Consider the following 13,514-nt stretch of genomic DNA (forward strand, 5'->3'; position numbering starts at 1 on the left):
CCATCCCGTGGAGGTGTTCAAGGCCAGGTTGGATGGGGCCCTGGGCAGCCTGGGCTGCTGTGAGATGGTGGAGGTTGGTGGCCCTGCATGGCACAGGGGGGTTGGAGCTTCGTGATCCTTGAGGTCCCTTCCAACCCTGGCCTTTCTGTGATTATCTACAGCAGTCTCTGGTAATTCTTTTCTCTTTAACTGACTTTGTAGGTAGTCTGGCGCTGGGCTGCTGAGTTTCTTCAAGGAATATCGTTTTGTGGTTTTCCTTCAGTGTTGTGGTGGATGTTGAGAGACAGCACTGTGTATGGTGCTTTGTTACTAGCAGAAGTGTCCTGCACTGAATGCTGCCAGATTTTTGGCTTCATTGATGTTGCCATAAGCTGCAGATTGTGCAAGTCTGAAAAGCACTTTTTAACAGTTTTGCATCCTCTTTCACTTGCTTTTCCCCTTTTTTGAGTATGTGGTGAAAGGGGTACTTCTCCACACCTAACTTAATGCTGAGGAGATACTACACACATCACATTATATACTTTACTTCAGTTCTGTTGTGATGAACCCAAGAGAGCGCTTACCCCTACAAGCACAGCACAGTGCTTATAGCTGCATGTGTACACAGAGAACTTTTGTATGGGTTTTTGCTTTTGCCATTTGAGGTAATGCAGTATTTCAGTTTTCATTCAAGTGATCAATTCAAGAAAGCTTCTAAAACCTTTGTAAAAATTCATATATATGCATATTTTCTGTGTTAGGACTATTAATGCTGCTTTTGGAAAAGGCAGTCCTGACTGATTTGACTGTTCTGCCTGCCCAGAAATAACTGCAGAGCTGCAGGGCAGGGAGTGAAAGGAGGGCAGGCAGAGAGGAGGGGCAGGCACTTGTAATATGTTGGCCCTTCTGCCCCACACCTTCTTGGTAGCAGTGCTACGAGAGATGCTCATCCAGTGTAACGCTGTGTGCATCCTCTTTTCTTCTGGGTTTAGTGAAATCCTGAGGTGGTTCAGAAAACTGAAGTTACCAATGTGCTGTTTGTGCTCTGGGGGTTGCAAGGCCCGAGGGAAGGCACGTTGATCTGCATTCCCTTCAGGCTTTGTCTCCTCAAACAGGAATCCATGGGAGTTGCTCCACCTTTGTGTAAATGCTGTCAGAATTTCAGGTCATAACTTTCGATTTGCATGGACTGTTCACGATTGCTTTGCGAAAGGCAACTTTCCCTACTTTCTAGCTTATATCTTGGGAGTGGGAGATCTTACCTAAAATATACATTCAGTTGATAAGAAATCTGCTAAGCTGTTTTGGACTGTGTTATTTGACTACATGAACGCTGAAATGCATTGGTGCTTTATTTTGTTCTTTGCCTTGTTTGTGTTGTTATGGGCTCTTTCTCGGAAGATGGGGAATGAAGTGAGAAAGCAGTTTCTCATAGCTTAGAGGCAATAAAATAAACAGTTGAGTTTTGCATTTAATATTCCACTTACGCCTGTTGCCAAAGTCCTCCCAAAGGCCGACGTGCCTGAGGAGAGCATGAAGAGCCCCGCAGAGATAATTCTCACAAGGCTTTGCAAAAATGGATGCTTTCTTCAGATTTCTGCTCAACTCACTTTGGATTTCAGTGGAGGGGGACCGAATGGGTATCCTCCATCTTCATGCCAGCAGGGGAAAAAAGGCAGTCAGGAAACTGTAGAGCAGAGAAGGCTTTTTTCCAGGGACTGCTCAGCACAGGCAGACTGAGCGCTCTGAGCACTTCAGATGTTTGTGCCTTTCAGTTAGCTTCAGCATCCTGCATGGGTTTGGGTTATTTATACCCTGTCTGCCTAAACTTCCTCTCACACTTCTAATTGCATCTCCTTTTGGAAAGAGGGAAGTTAGGAAGATTCCATACTGGACTTGTTCGATGTCATAGGTGGGTTATTTTAGAGCTTCCTTTATGGAGAGGAGTAACTTGCGTGAGCGCTCTCAGCACGTCGCAGATGGCCTTAGGTAGCTTATTGTATGGCATGTCAGCACCAGCACACAGCCATCAGCTGTGTTTGAGGAGGGGAACTCTGGTCTCTCTGGCAGTGGTAAGTCTGCAAAGCTTAATTGTAAATAGCAAGGCATAGGGTAAGTAAAGGCAATGGGATTTTTCACATTGGTAGCACCACTGGGGTGCTCGGGTTTGCACTGACTGTAAGATATTCTGTTTGTGGCTCTTGTGGCTATGAACAAATGAATGCAATTGAAGCTGAGTCTTCCCAACAGCTCAGCATATGTCATGCACTGGAACAATTACTTTGGCTCGATCTTCACTCTGAGACTTCATACCCAAGCATCTCGTGGTGTGGCAGAAAGTGTCTGTTGGATGGTTATTTATTTGGGTTGTGTGCTGTGAATCACTGGGAGCGAAGGGAAGTTAGGGCAGACTTTCATATGCTCTTATATCCGTGGCAGTAGGTTCAAAACAAATCAACTCTTCAGCTGAGGTGGTGTGTGGCTACTGAAGATTCCTGCTGTATCCCAGTGCCAAGTAAATGCGGACACTGAGTTACTGTCAGCAGAGCTGTTAAATGACTACTTATCTTCTGGGCCAGAAGAGGCAGCTTCAGTAGTAGAACAGCAACTTTTGGGAAGATTGAAATACCGGTGCAGAAGTATATATGGCAATATAGTTCCCAGTTTGAAAGCTATGCTTTTCAAACCCTACTGCAGTTACTGTTATGGCTACTGCATTAAGTGCTTAATGCAGAATCTTGGTGAATGTTTCGGAGGTGATAATTCACACCGTCTCAGCTTATAAAGAGCTTCTGTTAACGAGGTTCTCTTTGGTTCCTACAGCCATCACCTAACCATCCTCCTGGCACGAAGCTCGCTCACTTTCCCCGCGTAACAAAGATGGAAAACTCGTCAGAAATACCGAAGTCAGAAGCTGAAGGCAAACCAAAAGGTGAGGCGAATGGAAACACAGCTGTTATGTGGTGGCTTTATGGGGAGAAGTATTTGGATTTCAAACCAGATTATTTTTTTCTCCTGCTTAAAATTTCGTAGTTCTGTACGTCTTTTTTTGTGTGTGTGTTACGTTCTTTGCCTTGGAGGAGTTACACAAATGTGGACGTGTCTGAAGGAGTTTTTGCTCACATTTTGGCAGAAAATTAATTGAAAACATTTGCAAGGAAGAAAACAAGGCAAGGGTTTTCAGTTGGCATTCATTTGCTGTGTTACCATACTTGAATTGGCTTTCATTTTGACTAGTTCTTAGCAGCCAGCTGGGATGCTGGGGAACTATTGCTGTGTGAGCAGGCCCTGAACTTGGTTTCTGGCCCAGGTCACAGCAATGGCTGTAGGGGTAGGGTTTACAGTGCAATTGCTGGTGCGTGTGCTCTCATAGATGTATGCTGAGTTTATTGCATCAGAAAGTATAATATTTATGTTCTGTTGAAATCAGTTCTCCAGATAGTTCCAGTTCCTTTGCATTTCTGTTTATAATAACAAAAGTTGCCTCTAAGAATTGATGCCTTCATTGAACAACCAAATTACATGTCTATGCCTAGAGGTTTATGTCTAGAGGGATGCCTTTTTTTATTTTTATTTTTATTTTTATTTTTTTTTTCAGCCAACACAAAGCCTCTTCTGGGAGTGTCAGCCCCAAAGGGAAAACTGACTTCAGTTAGGACAAGGGGAATGGTTTTAAAGTGAGCCAGGGGAGGTTTAGGTTGGATGTGAGGAGGAAGTTTTTCATGCAGAGGGTGGTGAGGCAGTGGACCAGGTTGCCCAAGGAGGCTGTGGATGCCCCATCCCTGCAGGCATTCAAGGCCAGGCTGGATGTGGCTCTGGGCAGCCTGGGCTGCTGGTTGGCGACCTGCACACAGCAGGGGGTTGGGACTGGGTGAGCGCTGGGGGCCTTTGCAACCCAGGCCGTTCTGGGATTCTGTGATTCTATGCAATGTGTGGACAGCTCATTCTGCCTGGTTCCAAATAAAGATGTTTTTTCAACTTCTGTATTTTCTGGAAATTCAAGTATATTTTTATGCAGAAATCAGTTATTTTGATGAAAGGGAGTACATAATTAGCAGAATTAAGCAAACAACAGGCCATTGGCTTTCTGCCTGCAGTCGGGGGGTTGTGTAATCAGGCAGAACAGAGCACTTGGATTGGCAGAGATGTTAGTAAGAGCCCTGCCTTATCTGTATCTCTAACAGTGTGCAGAATGCCTGGCTGTGCGAGCCGTCCATGGCTTTCTGTGCTGGCTGGCATGCTGAGGATTGCTGTTTGATGGAGTGGGGTCAGAGCAGTTAGCTGTTAAGTTTTGTTGTTGCAAAACATCTATCAAAATAAGCTTGTGTGTGATGTGTTGACTCTCATGCTGTGAGAGTGGTGAGGTGCTGGAACAGCTGCCCAGAGAGGCTGTGGATCCCCGTCCATCCCTGGAGGTGTTCAAGGCCAGGTTGGATGGGGCCCTGGGCAGCCTGGGCTGCTGTGAGATGTGGAGGTTGGTGGCCCTGCATGGCACAGGGGGGTTGGAGCTTCGTGATCCTTGAGGTCCCTTCCAACCCAAACCATTCTGCCATTCTATGCTACGATTCTACTCCCCAGAGAAGTAAGCACACCTGAAAGGAACGTTAAGTCTGGCAGTTATAAGTGTTACAGGAGAGCATTAGTAGATGATATCTATAGACACCACCCAATAATATCTTGTAACCTTTGAAAGAAAGCTTGGTGTTGTTTCTTAGTGGTTTTATTTTAATACAGACCACGGTATAGTTACATTTTGAGAGAGTTAAAAATAACATGTGTTCAATATATTAACAGCTAAACAGGGAGCTCTTAAATGTTTAGACTGCTGTGCCTTATTTTAGTGAGCCTCTGCTATTTCTGGGAAGCCTGTTGTGGCCTCTGGGGCAAATATGTAAGAAAACATTTTGTTTAAAGAATGAGATCCAAATCACTATTTGTCTCCCTCCCCTTTTCCCCCACTGTGTTTGAGTAGAACATCTGGGATTCCTGCTGCTGTACACTTAGTCCTCAGTCATTGGAAAGGACAAAATTTAGTCAGTATTCATAATTAAGAGGGAGTCCAAAGTTCAGATTCATCAGTTTGTAATAATGAAATGTAATGCAAAAAGTGCTTTCCAATGAAAACTTCTATGTTATTATATTTTGGCCTTCCTTGTGTTATTTTTATTCTAGCATAGGAAAGGAAAACAAATCTTCTGTCTGTTTGAACTGAAACAGTTTTCTCTATTTTAGGTGGGTACGTTATTGTAGTGTATCAAATGGGAGAAAGGAGTCATTCTTCCTAATACCAGAGAGGCTGTGACTGTCAGAGCTGGTTGTTCAGACGAGCTCTGGTTTCTGGTGGTTACAGCCAAGCGATTCCTTTGCTTCAACGACTTGTTCTGACTGCAGAGCTCCAGCAAATGCACTGCTTGGGAATTTGAAATATCTGCAATTAGGGTCACTATAGAACAATCGAATGTGTTTAATTAGGCTTGCAGGTGTTGAATTTATGATAATTTTGAGGTTATAAGGGATTATGAGCTATGTATATGCTACTCATAGGTCAAAACAATTTTAGTGTTTGTAGCAGCAGAATTGGATGTGTATATGTGTAAATATTATATAATATGTGTATTATAATGTATGTGTAATATTATATATATATATAAAAAGGATGCATGGGTGAAAAGTCCGCAGGGCTTTACCCATCAGTGAAGACCTACCTCCCTTACATTCTGCTGTGATCTTGTTTTCCTCCTGACATGAGTGACACAGTGAGTAAAGTAGTGCTGGATGGCTGCTGTAGAAGAGAAGAGTGATTACAGTATGAATATTGAGCTCTCCTTTCAAACAGCAGGAGTGAGCTGTTAGGACTTTGGTCCCCATGGTATGCAATGTCACGATGTGCTGCTTTGTTTCAGCCAAGGAATATTGCAGGACAATATTTCCCCATGAAGGCGTAAATGATGAACTGAGTTTTAAAGAAGGAGAGATTATTCAAATTATCAGTAAGGTAAGATGTTCAGTCTCCTGTAACCACTTATTGCTTTTGTAAGTTTTACACTGTTAAGTAAAGTATGAAGTATGTGACAGGGGAGTATTATTGGGCTGGATAAAATGTTTGAGTAGCTTTATATATTAATGCACACTGTTCTGTTAGGGACCAACCAAAGCCTCCATCCACTAAGATCACACAATGGATTTCCATGCTACAGTTCTTTTTTTCATTATTGTTTTTCTTCTATCTTAACTTACCTGTTTTTTCCTCAGAAGGGCAGCTTTGCTTACTTTCTGCCTTTCAGACCAATAAGCCTGATCATTCACATCAGAATTACTTTTATTTAGTAGAATTGTGTGCAATTCCAACCGCACGAAGTATTTACTGAACAAGTTTCCAGTCAAGGATGATGAGAGCATTGACTGCTGTGCGTTGGATCGTAGGTGGTTTTGTTCTCTTCTTCCACTTGCTGGTCTTGTCTTCCCTTGAATGAAGTTACAGCACCATTTTGTGCTTTGTAGAAAACCAAGTGGCCAAATCTAGTCAGATCTGGAGCTGTTTCCCCTGGCTGAGGTAGCCATAGCATTCTTCTGAATGCAGTATTTTGAAAGAGTTCCAGGAACAGAGCTTTCACTCTGTCTGTTCTGGGGAAAAAAAAAAAGGAAATATTAATTGAAATAATCTGCTGTTTGTTTTAGGATACTGGAGAGCCAGGCTGGTGGAGAGGAGAACTCAATGGTAAAGAAGGAATCTTCCCTGATAATTTTGCTGTTCAAATACAAGAATTTGATAAAGACTTCCCTGTAAGTTCCTGTGTCTTTCATTTAGTAAAACAAAAACGTATCAACAAGGGTTATAAGACTCCACAGCACATTCTGCTCTTGAAAATACTAATGCAAATGTGTCAGTTTTTAACTTAAGAAGATTATCAAAGAAGAAGGATCTAAAGGTTTAACTTTTTTAAATCTTTAGTAGAAAGATGCTCATATAGATCTCATATAGAGAAAGGTATAGTGCTGGTGCTGTGCTGATAGGTGTAACCAATGGCTGAATTAAACTCTGACAGTTCTGAAGGGAGGTGAGCAGTCTGTTCTCTTTCATCTGTAGTCTTGTAAGTGTGCTTGCAAAGAGCTGAAAGACTCGTGTGCATCCATGCAGGATAGGGTGGATTTGGCCCGATGTGAGGCCATCTAAATGTCCACGTCTGTATGTCAGCTGAAAAGGGCTTCAGAACACTGCAATTGAGTGCTGTTTGATCTGGCACTTGAGACTTTGACAGCATATGGCTGGATTTGACTCAGCAGGTCAGGTTAGGAAATACTACTTCTCTGAGAGAGTGGTAAGGGGCTGGAATGGGCTGCCCAGGGAGGTGGTGCAGTCACCATCCCCAGAGCTGTTCACAGAATGCTTAGGTGTTGTACTTTGGTACGTGGTTTGGTGGGAAATATTGATGGTAGGTGGACAGTTGCACTTGGATGATCTTGGAGGTCTTCTCCAACCTTGGTAATTCTATGGTTCTATGATTTTTGTCAGTTGAAGGAAAGTAAAGAGTGGCTGCCCTGTAAAATTGGGTAATACTGGGTACGAACTGCGGCATCTTAATATTTAAATCTATTCTACAGCTGAAGTGCAGCTCTAAGACTTGAAGAGACCTTGTGTTTTGTTCTGGTAACTTGTTGGCTGGGAGATACAAGATGAATTACTCAAGTTCTCTCTTTGTTTCCTGTCTGCAAATTGATTGCTCCCTTTTTGAAGTGCTTTGAAATGAGCTCATAAATAAGCTAGATGTTACATTATGCAAAACGAAAAGCAAAGTGTCTGTCATTGATAGAGAATATCTGTTTTGTTTATTTACTTCTTTTACAGAAGCCAAAGAAGCCTCCACCTCCAGTTAAAAGTCCAGGTATGTATGATGTGCATGCTGATAGGTGCCTGTGTGAAAGTAGTAGTGCAAGTAGTAAAATGCAAAAACAGTACATGACTTCAGAAGAAGATTCAGAAGTAGCTTTGTATTTCTCAGTGCTGAAGCTGCCCCTAGTCACACTTTGAGCTTACTTTATGCCTTACATATTTTATTGCTGCTATGTATTGCTGCTGTCTATCTTTCCAAATTATGATGGAGCCTACTTGGGAAACACTGTAATAGGAGCCTTCAGTTGAGTAAGACTAAATGAATGTTATAAATGGTATTACCCTCCTTGCAAAGGAAAAAGAATATAAACACAAGTTCATGTATATCATATTTTTAGTTAGTGACTAAGATAATTAGAGCTCTTTGAGAAACGCCTTTGCTTTGGTTTTATATGCAGCTCCCAAGCCTGAATTACCAACTGGAGAGAAGAAGTTCCCTTTGAAGTCTGAAGAAAAAGGTGAGAGCAGTTTCTTTGGTAGATGTTAAACTTGTTCAGTTTAGCTGTGCTGTGCAACGGGTGTTGTTTGGAATCATGCAGATTCCAGCTAACAATACAATCTAATTTGATCTTAATGCTATCTCATGGTGTAGCCATGTTTGTGATGCTATGGAATTGCCTTTTGAGTGATCAGAGGAAGAGCCTTACTTCTATTAAATGCAGTTGCATAGCTCCCTGAAAGATCACAGAATCCCAGACTGGCCTGGGTTGCAAAGGCCCCCAGCGCTCATCCAGTCCCAACCCCCTGCTGTGTGCAGGTCGCCAACCAGCAGCCCAGGCTGCCCAGAGCCACATCCAGCCTGGCCTTGAATGCCTGCAGGGATGGGGCATCCACAGCCTCCTTGGGCAAAGAACGTTGTCATCCATCATCTTCCCCTTCAGTGGCTCCCATCCATAACGTGACCATAAGAACTGCCCACAGTTATGTGAGGGATGTTAATGAAAAAGGTCGAGGTCCCTCATGAGTCCAGAAATTAGGCAGTTCTGCTCTATAAATGTCAGTCCTACCTGCTTCATTATACGTACCATTGATTAGTCATCCCGACCTTCCACAGGGGGAAGTTGTTTGCTGTGAGAGTGGTGAGGTGCTGGAACAGCTGCCCAGAGAGGCTGTGGATCCCCGTCCATCCCTGGAGGTGTTCAAGGCCAGGTTGGATGGGGCCCTGGGCAGCCTGGGCTGCTGTGAGATGTGGAGGTTGGTGGCCCTGCATGGCACAGGGGGGTTGGAGCTTCGTCATCCTTGAGGTCCCTTCCAAGCCAGGCCATTCTGTAATTCTATGATTCCACAGAACACAGTTTTCCTGCAGCATTTCTTCAGAAACAGAAAAGGGCTGTTCTGTACCACACTTTGTTTCTCAGCAGCTGTCACATTCTGGAGCATTTTTGATGTGATGTATTTTTTCCTTAATCCTCCATTAAAGTTGAACACAACTATGTGAAGGTTTTACACATTACAAACAGAACCAGAGAAACTAAACTTCCCTCAGTTGAGATGATAACTGAATTTAACGATGTCTAGCGTTCGTTAAATTCAGTTCCAGGCTGGATGTGGCTCTGGGCAGCCTGGGCTGCTGGTTGGCAACCTGCACACAGCAGGGGGTTGGAACTGGATGAGCGCTGTGGGCCTTTGCAACCCAGGCCAGTCTGGGATTCTATGGTTCCATGAATGAGAAGTCAGGAATACAATTTGGTGATGGCATTTCTCTGCCCTATTCATGAACTCAAGTGTTCTTATACATATGCATAATTGTTAAATTTTTCCTTGACTAAACTGTAGGTGAAATAGAGGCGGGTGATCATCAGCAATACCAGCTGCCACTGAGCATTAAGGATTTGGACCCTGCGGGAAGCACGGGGGGCAGGACTTACCCCATGAACGGCGCGTTGTACGCAGGGCACTCGGTGCCACCTAGTGGCAAAGTCGTGCAGTGCCCTGCTGCCTCAGGGCTTTCTTTTGGGTGTCACTCATTTACTGGTTTACAGGCTCACCTGTAAAGTACTGTAATCTTTCACTGTGACCTACTGGGAGTTTTTCAAACTGCCAGTGCCAGGTGCATGCCTGACTGAGCTTTGTGTGGAGAGCAGAAGGATATCCCACAGCCTGTCTGTAGGGATCGTGTCACTGGAATAGTCTTCATATTTCCATTGACTCTCACGAGTTTTGTGTGTCTCACTGGTAACAGGAGGAGGGGAAATGGCCTCAAGTTGTGCCAGGGGAGGTTTAGGTTGGACATCAGGAAACACTTCTTTACAGAAAGGGCTGTTGAGCACTGCAATGGGCTGCCAGGGAGGTGGTTGAGTCACCATCCCTGGCTGTGTTTAAAAGCGTTTGGATGTGGTGCTCAGGGCCGTGATGTAGCGGAGGGCTGTTAGAGTTGGGGTAGGATGGCTGGGCTGTGGTTGGACTCCATGATCTTTAAGGTCTTTTCCTACCTGGGCTATTCTATCATTCTATGATAAGGTGTCACTTCAGGCACTTGCATATCTGTCTTTTCACTACTACCTGAACCTGGGAGTGTTTCTGACAGCAGTTGCTTTGTGAGTCATTAGTATTGAAGGAATCCTAGACAATACAGTTTTTAATGTTTTGATGACTTAATTTGTCAGATGAAAAAGGAGCTTTGGATCAGAAGCCTTTGAAGCCACATGCTCCTCAAGTACCACCCAAAAAACCCATTCCTCCAAGCAAGTCTAACAGCTTACTGAGAGCCGGGATTCTGCAACTAAAACGTCCAGAAAAACCTGTTTTGCCATCGTCCGTATCCAAGTCAGTGTAACTTTATTTGTGTTTAATAAATGTATTTTATATGGCAATGTGCCTCAGGATGAAGAAGTTGTGATTATAGCAGTAATGTGGTATCAAATAATTACTGGATGTTACAAAAAATGTTATTGTGTTGGGGAAAAAATGATTAGAGCCAGAAGTTCAGTGTTTCAGCACTTCAGAATAAAGTAGAAGAAAAAGAAGAGGTCAGCACCATACTGTGCAGCAGGTGCTCAGGGTGGCCCATCTTCTCTTTGGGGAAGAAAGCTGTTAGTATAGAGGAGTTTCTCAGGTTGTTCTGAGGTTTGTCTTGAGTGTTGTCAGTTGAGTCACTGGACAGTTACATAGGGGACGTAACAACAAGCAATTGCTCACTTAGTTTCAGTTCTCTGAAGTTTCTTTGAGTTTGAAACGATAATTCACAGAGTTCCAAGAACTTGGCATCAATACTTCTCCATCCCCACCCCCTGCTGCAGTTCCCCCCTTTCTGCCTCCAGCCAAGTTGTAGCCAGGTTCTTACCTACCAGTGCAGGCACATTGTCACTTGACATCTTGGGATGTTTCCCAAGTGGAAATTTTGTCGTCTCTAACCATACTGGTTAAGGATGGAAAAAGGAGTATGTATGCATTTAGAACAGTTGTACTAAGCTGTAGTCCTCTAATAATTGCCAACATCACATTTTAGGGATTTTTGAGGATGTTAAATGTCTGAAACTTTAACAGTGCTTCAGGGAGATGAATGTGGTGTTGCTTTTTCTGCTGCAATGTGATTTCCAAATAAAAAAAAATCTGGAACAAGTGTTGAGGTTGGCATCTAATCCACTTATGTCCTTTGCTTTTATAGCATGGCATAAATGGTGGCAAGACCTGCAAAGGGGGAGGATCACCTCTTCTTTCTTTCGTTCCTTGGCTAGGAGTTCAAAGGATGCATGGTAGAAGAAGAGCCATATGTGCAGGACGCAGGTCCTGTATGCAGAAGGAAAGAACTTCTTGGCAGCTCTCTTCTTTGAAGGAGAATTTTGGTGTGAGGGAATCTGAGTGTTTGATTCTGAATATTTCAAGAGAGATTACTGAAGGTGTTATTCGGCTTGCTTGTTTCCTGTAGCACCAAGGTGTGATATTTTAGGTTTAAGTGCAAAAATAGGCCCTGTATTAAACACACTAAAAGTTTTTGATAATTTTCAAGAGGATTGTATGTGTCTGACAACTCTACAAGAGCTGGAACAGATCATGAACTGTCTTTTATCATAGTAGATGATAAGTCTTCTGTAAGACTTTATTTTAAGCAAACGATTTAAAAAGTGGTGAAATCTGACATATATGTATTTAATTCTTGTTCTTGGCATGTTGTAAATATTGAATGTCATGTCTAGCTATTGTCACTTTTCTGTTTACAGATCTAATGGAGAAGTTGTTCATCTTCGACCTAAATCTGAAATAGAGCCAGTAGCAAAACCAAAGTTAGACTCTGAACAGTTACCAGCGAGACCAAAATCAGTAGAGGTAGATTCACTTGTGGTAAAGAGCTCTCGAGAATCAGGTAAGAAAGCAATAAGAAGTTCTTCTGGGTCTTCCTGCTTCGATTGTGGTGTTTTACAGCCTTAGAATAAGGTCTTGGATTTATTCAGAATGCCTCAGAGTGCAATTATGCCCATTCTGTTGGAAATGTATGTTTTTAGAGTAGTGCAGGCAGCTCATGTTAGGAGTTAGAAAGCAAGGTACAGGTTTCATAGGGTATTTGGAGGCATAAGCTCTGTTACAGCTATGATAGGAAGGGAGGAATACAGGTATCAGCTTATTCTTCCAATTGGAAAGCATGGTTTTTTTTGCTCTCACTTTTATCTTGCATTTTGTTCGTTCTGCTCTTGCATTTCAGGTAACTTTTGCATTTCTATCTAACTTGCCTATTTCCAGTAGTGCCATTAACTTTTGCATTTTGTGGTTAAGTTGGCAGCTCCTGTGGGTTATGATTTTCTTTTCCTCAGGTGTAACAATCCTGATATCTTTCATAACCAGAATGGCAACGCAGCAGCTGTCAGACTGGGTATTTGTATATCATAGAATCCTAGAATGGCTGGGGTTGAAAAGGACCACAATGATCATCCAGTTTCAACCCCCTGCTGTGTGCAGGTCACCCACCACCAGACCAGGCTATATATGAAAGCTTATTTCAGACAGATTTGAAAACAAAACAGAACACGCAACTATTTGTTCCTATTTGTTCCTATTTGCTGATGTCAGATTTTTACAGGTTCAAATAGAAATTTTAGATTTTGGTACTCAAATTGATGGGAAAAATAAAAACAAAGCATCCAGTGGCTGCCAGAACATGCTCTGGAACTTGCAGCTTGATAGTTGATTGGCTCTCTGCTCCTAACAATCTGGGATGTCTAAATCACAGCAGTTTAATCATTGTCTGGGTTACTGGAGGGGATGTTAAGGGCTTTCCCATGACTGACCCACAGCAGTAAGAGGGGTGCAGGCCGGAGACGTTCAAAGCCAAAGGTGCTGCAGCACTGGCAAAGCAAGAAGCTGCTATTTGAGGAGAGTTTCCGGAGTCCTCTGCTGTGTCAAAGTGCCCCTGTTTAGAATTATCTGCACCTGCTGGTGGTGGTTTTCCTATTTTTTTTTAACAAAGGACGAGTCCAAGCTTCAGCTAGCAGAATGTGAAGCACCTCGTGCTCTGTATGCATGCTGCTGTGTGCGCACTCAGTGCAGCAGCTGCTCCTATAGGATGCTCTGAGGACACCAGGCCCTCCCATATTGTTTAATCTTACAAGAACTAAAAATTTTAAGCTAATTAAAATACTGAGAAAACTATATGTCTGGTTTGGGCATTTCTGGATGTTTTGCAGACACTGACATTACCAGCACTATTTTT

General features: G+C 43.1%; 1 protein-coding gene across 2 annotated transcripts; it reads left to right on the top strand.

Annotated features, from left to right (window-relative positions):
• Window positions 1-2,800: 2,800 nt before the first annotated feature.
• Window positions 2,801-12,528, top strand: LOC100551355 (CD2-associated protein-like). 2 transcript variants are annotated; one of them, XM_010708142.3, is made up of 7 exons: window positions 2,801-2,911; window positions 5,883-5,974; window positions 6,658-6,762; window positions 7,826-7,862; window positions 8,269-8,328; window positions 10,477-10,636; window positions 12,031-12,377. In XM_010708142.3, the coding sequence occupies exons 1-7, from the start codon at window positions 2,860-2,862 to the stop codon at window positions 12,236-12,238; spliced, it is 714 nt and encodes a 237-aa protein (XP_010706444.1). In that variant the 5' UTR covers window positions 2,801-2,859; the 3' UTR covers window positions 12,239-12,377. The 2 variants fall into 2 exon arrangements, with proteins under 2 accessions (XP_010706444.1, XP_010706445.1); XM_010708143.3 differs by lacking the exon at window positions 8,269-8,328 and having other exon boundaries at window positions 12,031-12,528.
• The last annotated feature ends 986 nt before the right edge of the window (window positions 12,529-13,514 follow it).

Source organism: Meleagris gallopavo, chromosome 2 (genome assembly GCF_000146605.3).
Source record: "Meleagris gallopavo isolate NT-WF06-2002-E0010 breed Aviagen turkey brand Nicholas breeding stock chromosome 2, Turkey_5.1, whole genome shotgun sequence".
Classification (NCBI taxonomy): domain Eukaryota; kingdom Metazoa; phylum Chordata; class Aves; order Galliformes; family Phasianidae; genus Meleagris; species Meleagris gallopavo.

What these genes read in the sequence shown, in the direction of transcription:
- LOC100551355 (XM_010708142.3), top strand. Translation starts at nt 2,860, where the DNA reads ATGGAAAACTCGTCAGAAATACCGAAGTCAGAAGCTGAAGGCAAACCA. An exon ending in AATTTGATAAAGACTTCCCT is followed by an intron (nt 6,763 to 7,825) that starts GTAAGTTCCTGT and finishes CTTCTTTTACAG; the next exon opens with AAGCCAAAGAAGCCTCCACC. An exon ending in ACCTCCAGTTAAAAGTCCAG is followed by an intron (nt 7,863 to 8,268) that starts GTATGTATGATG and finishes TTTTATATGCAG; the next exon opens with CTCCCAAGCCTGAATTACCA.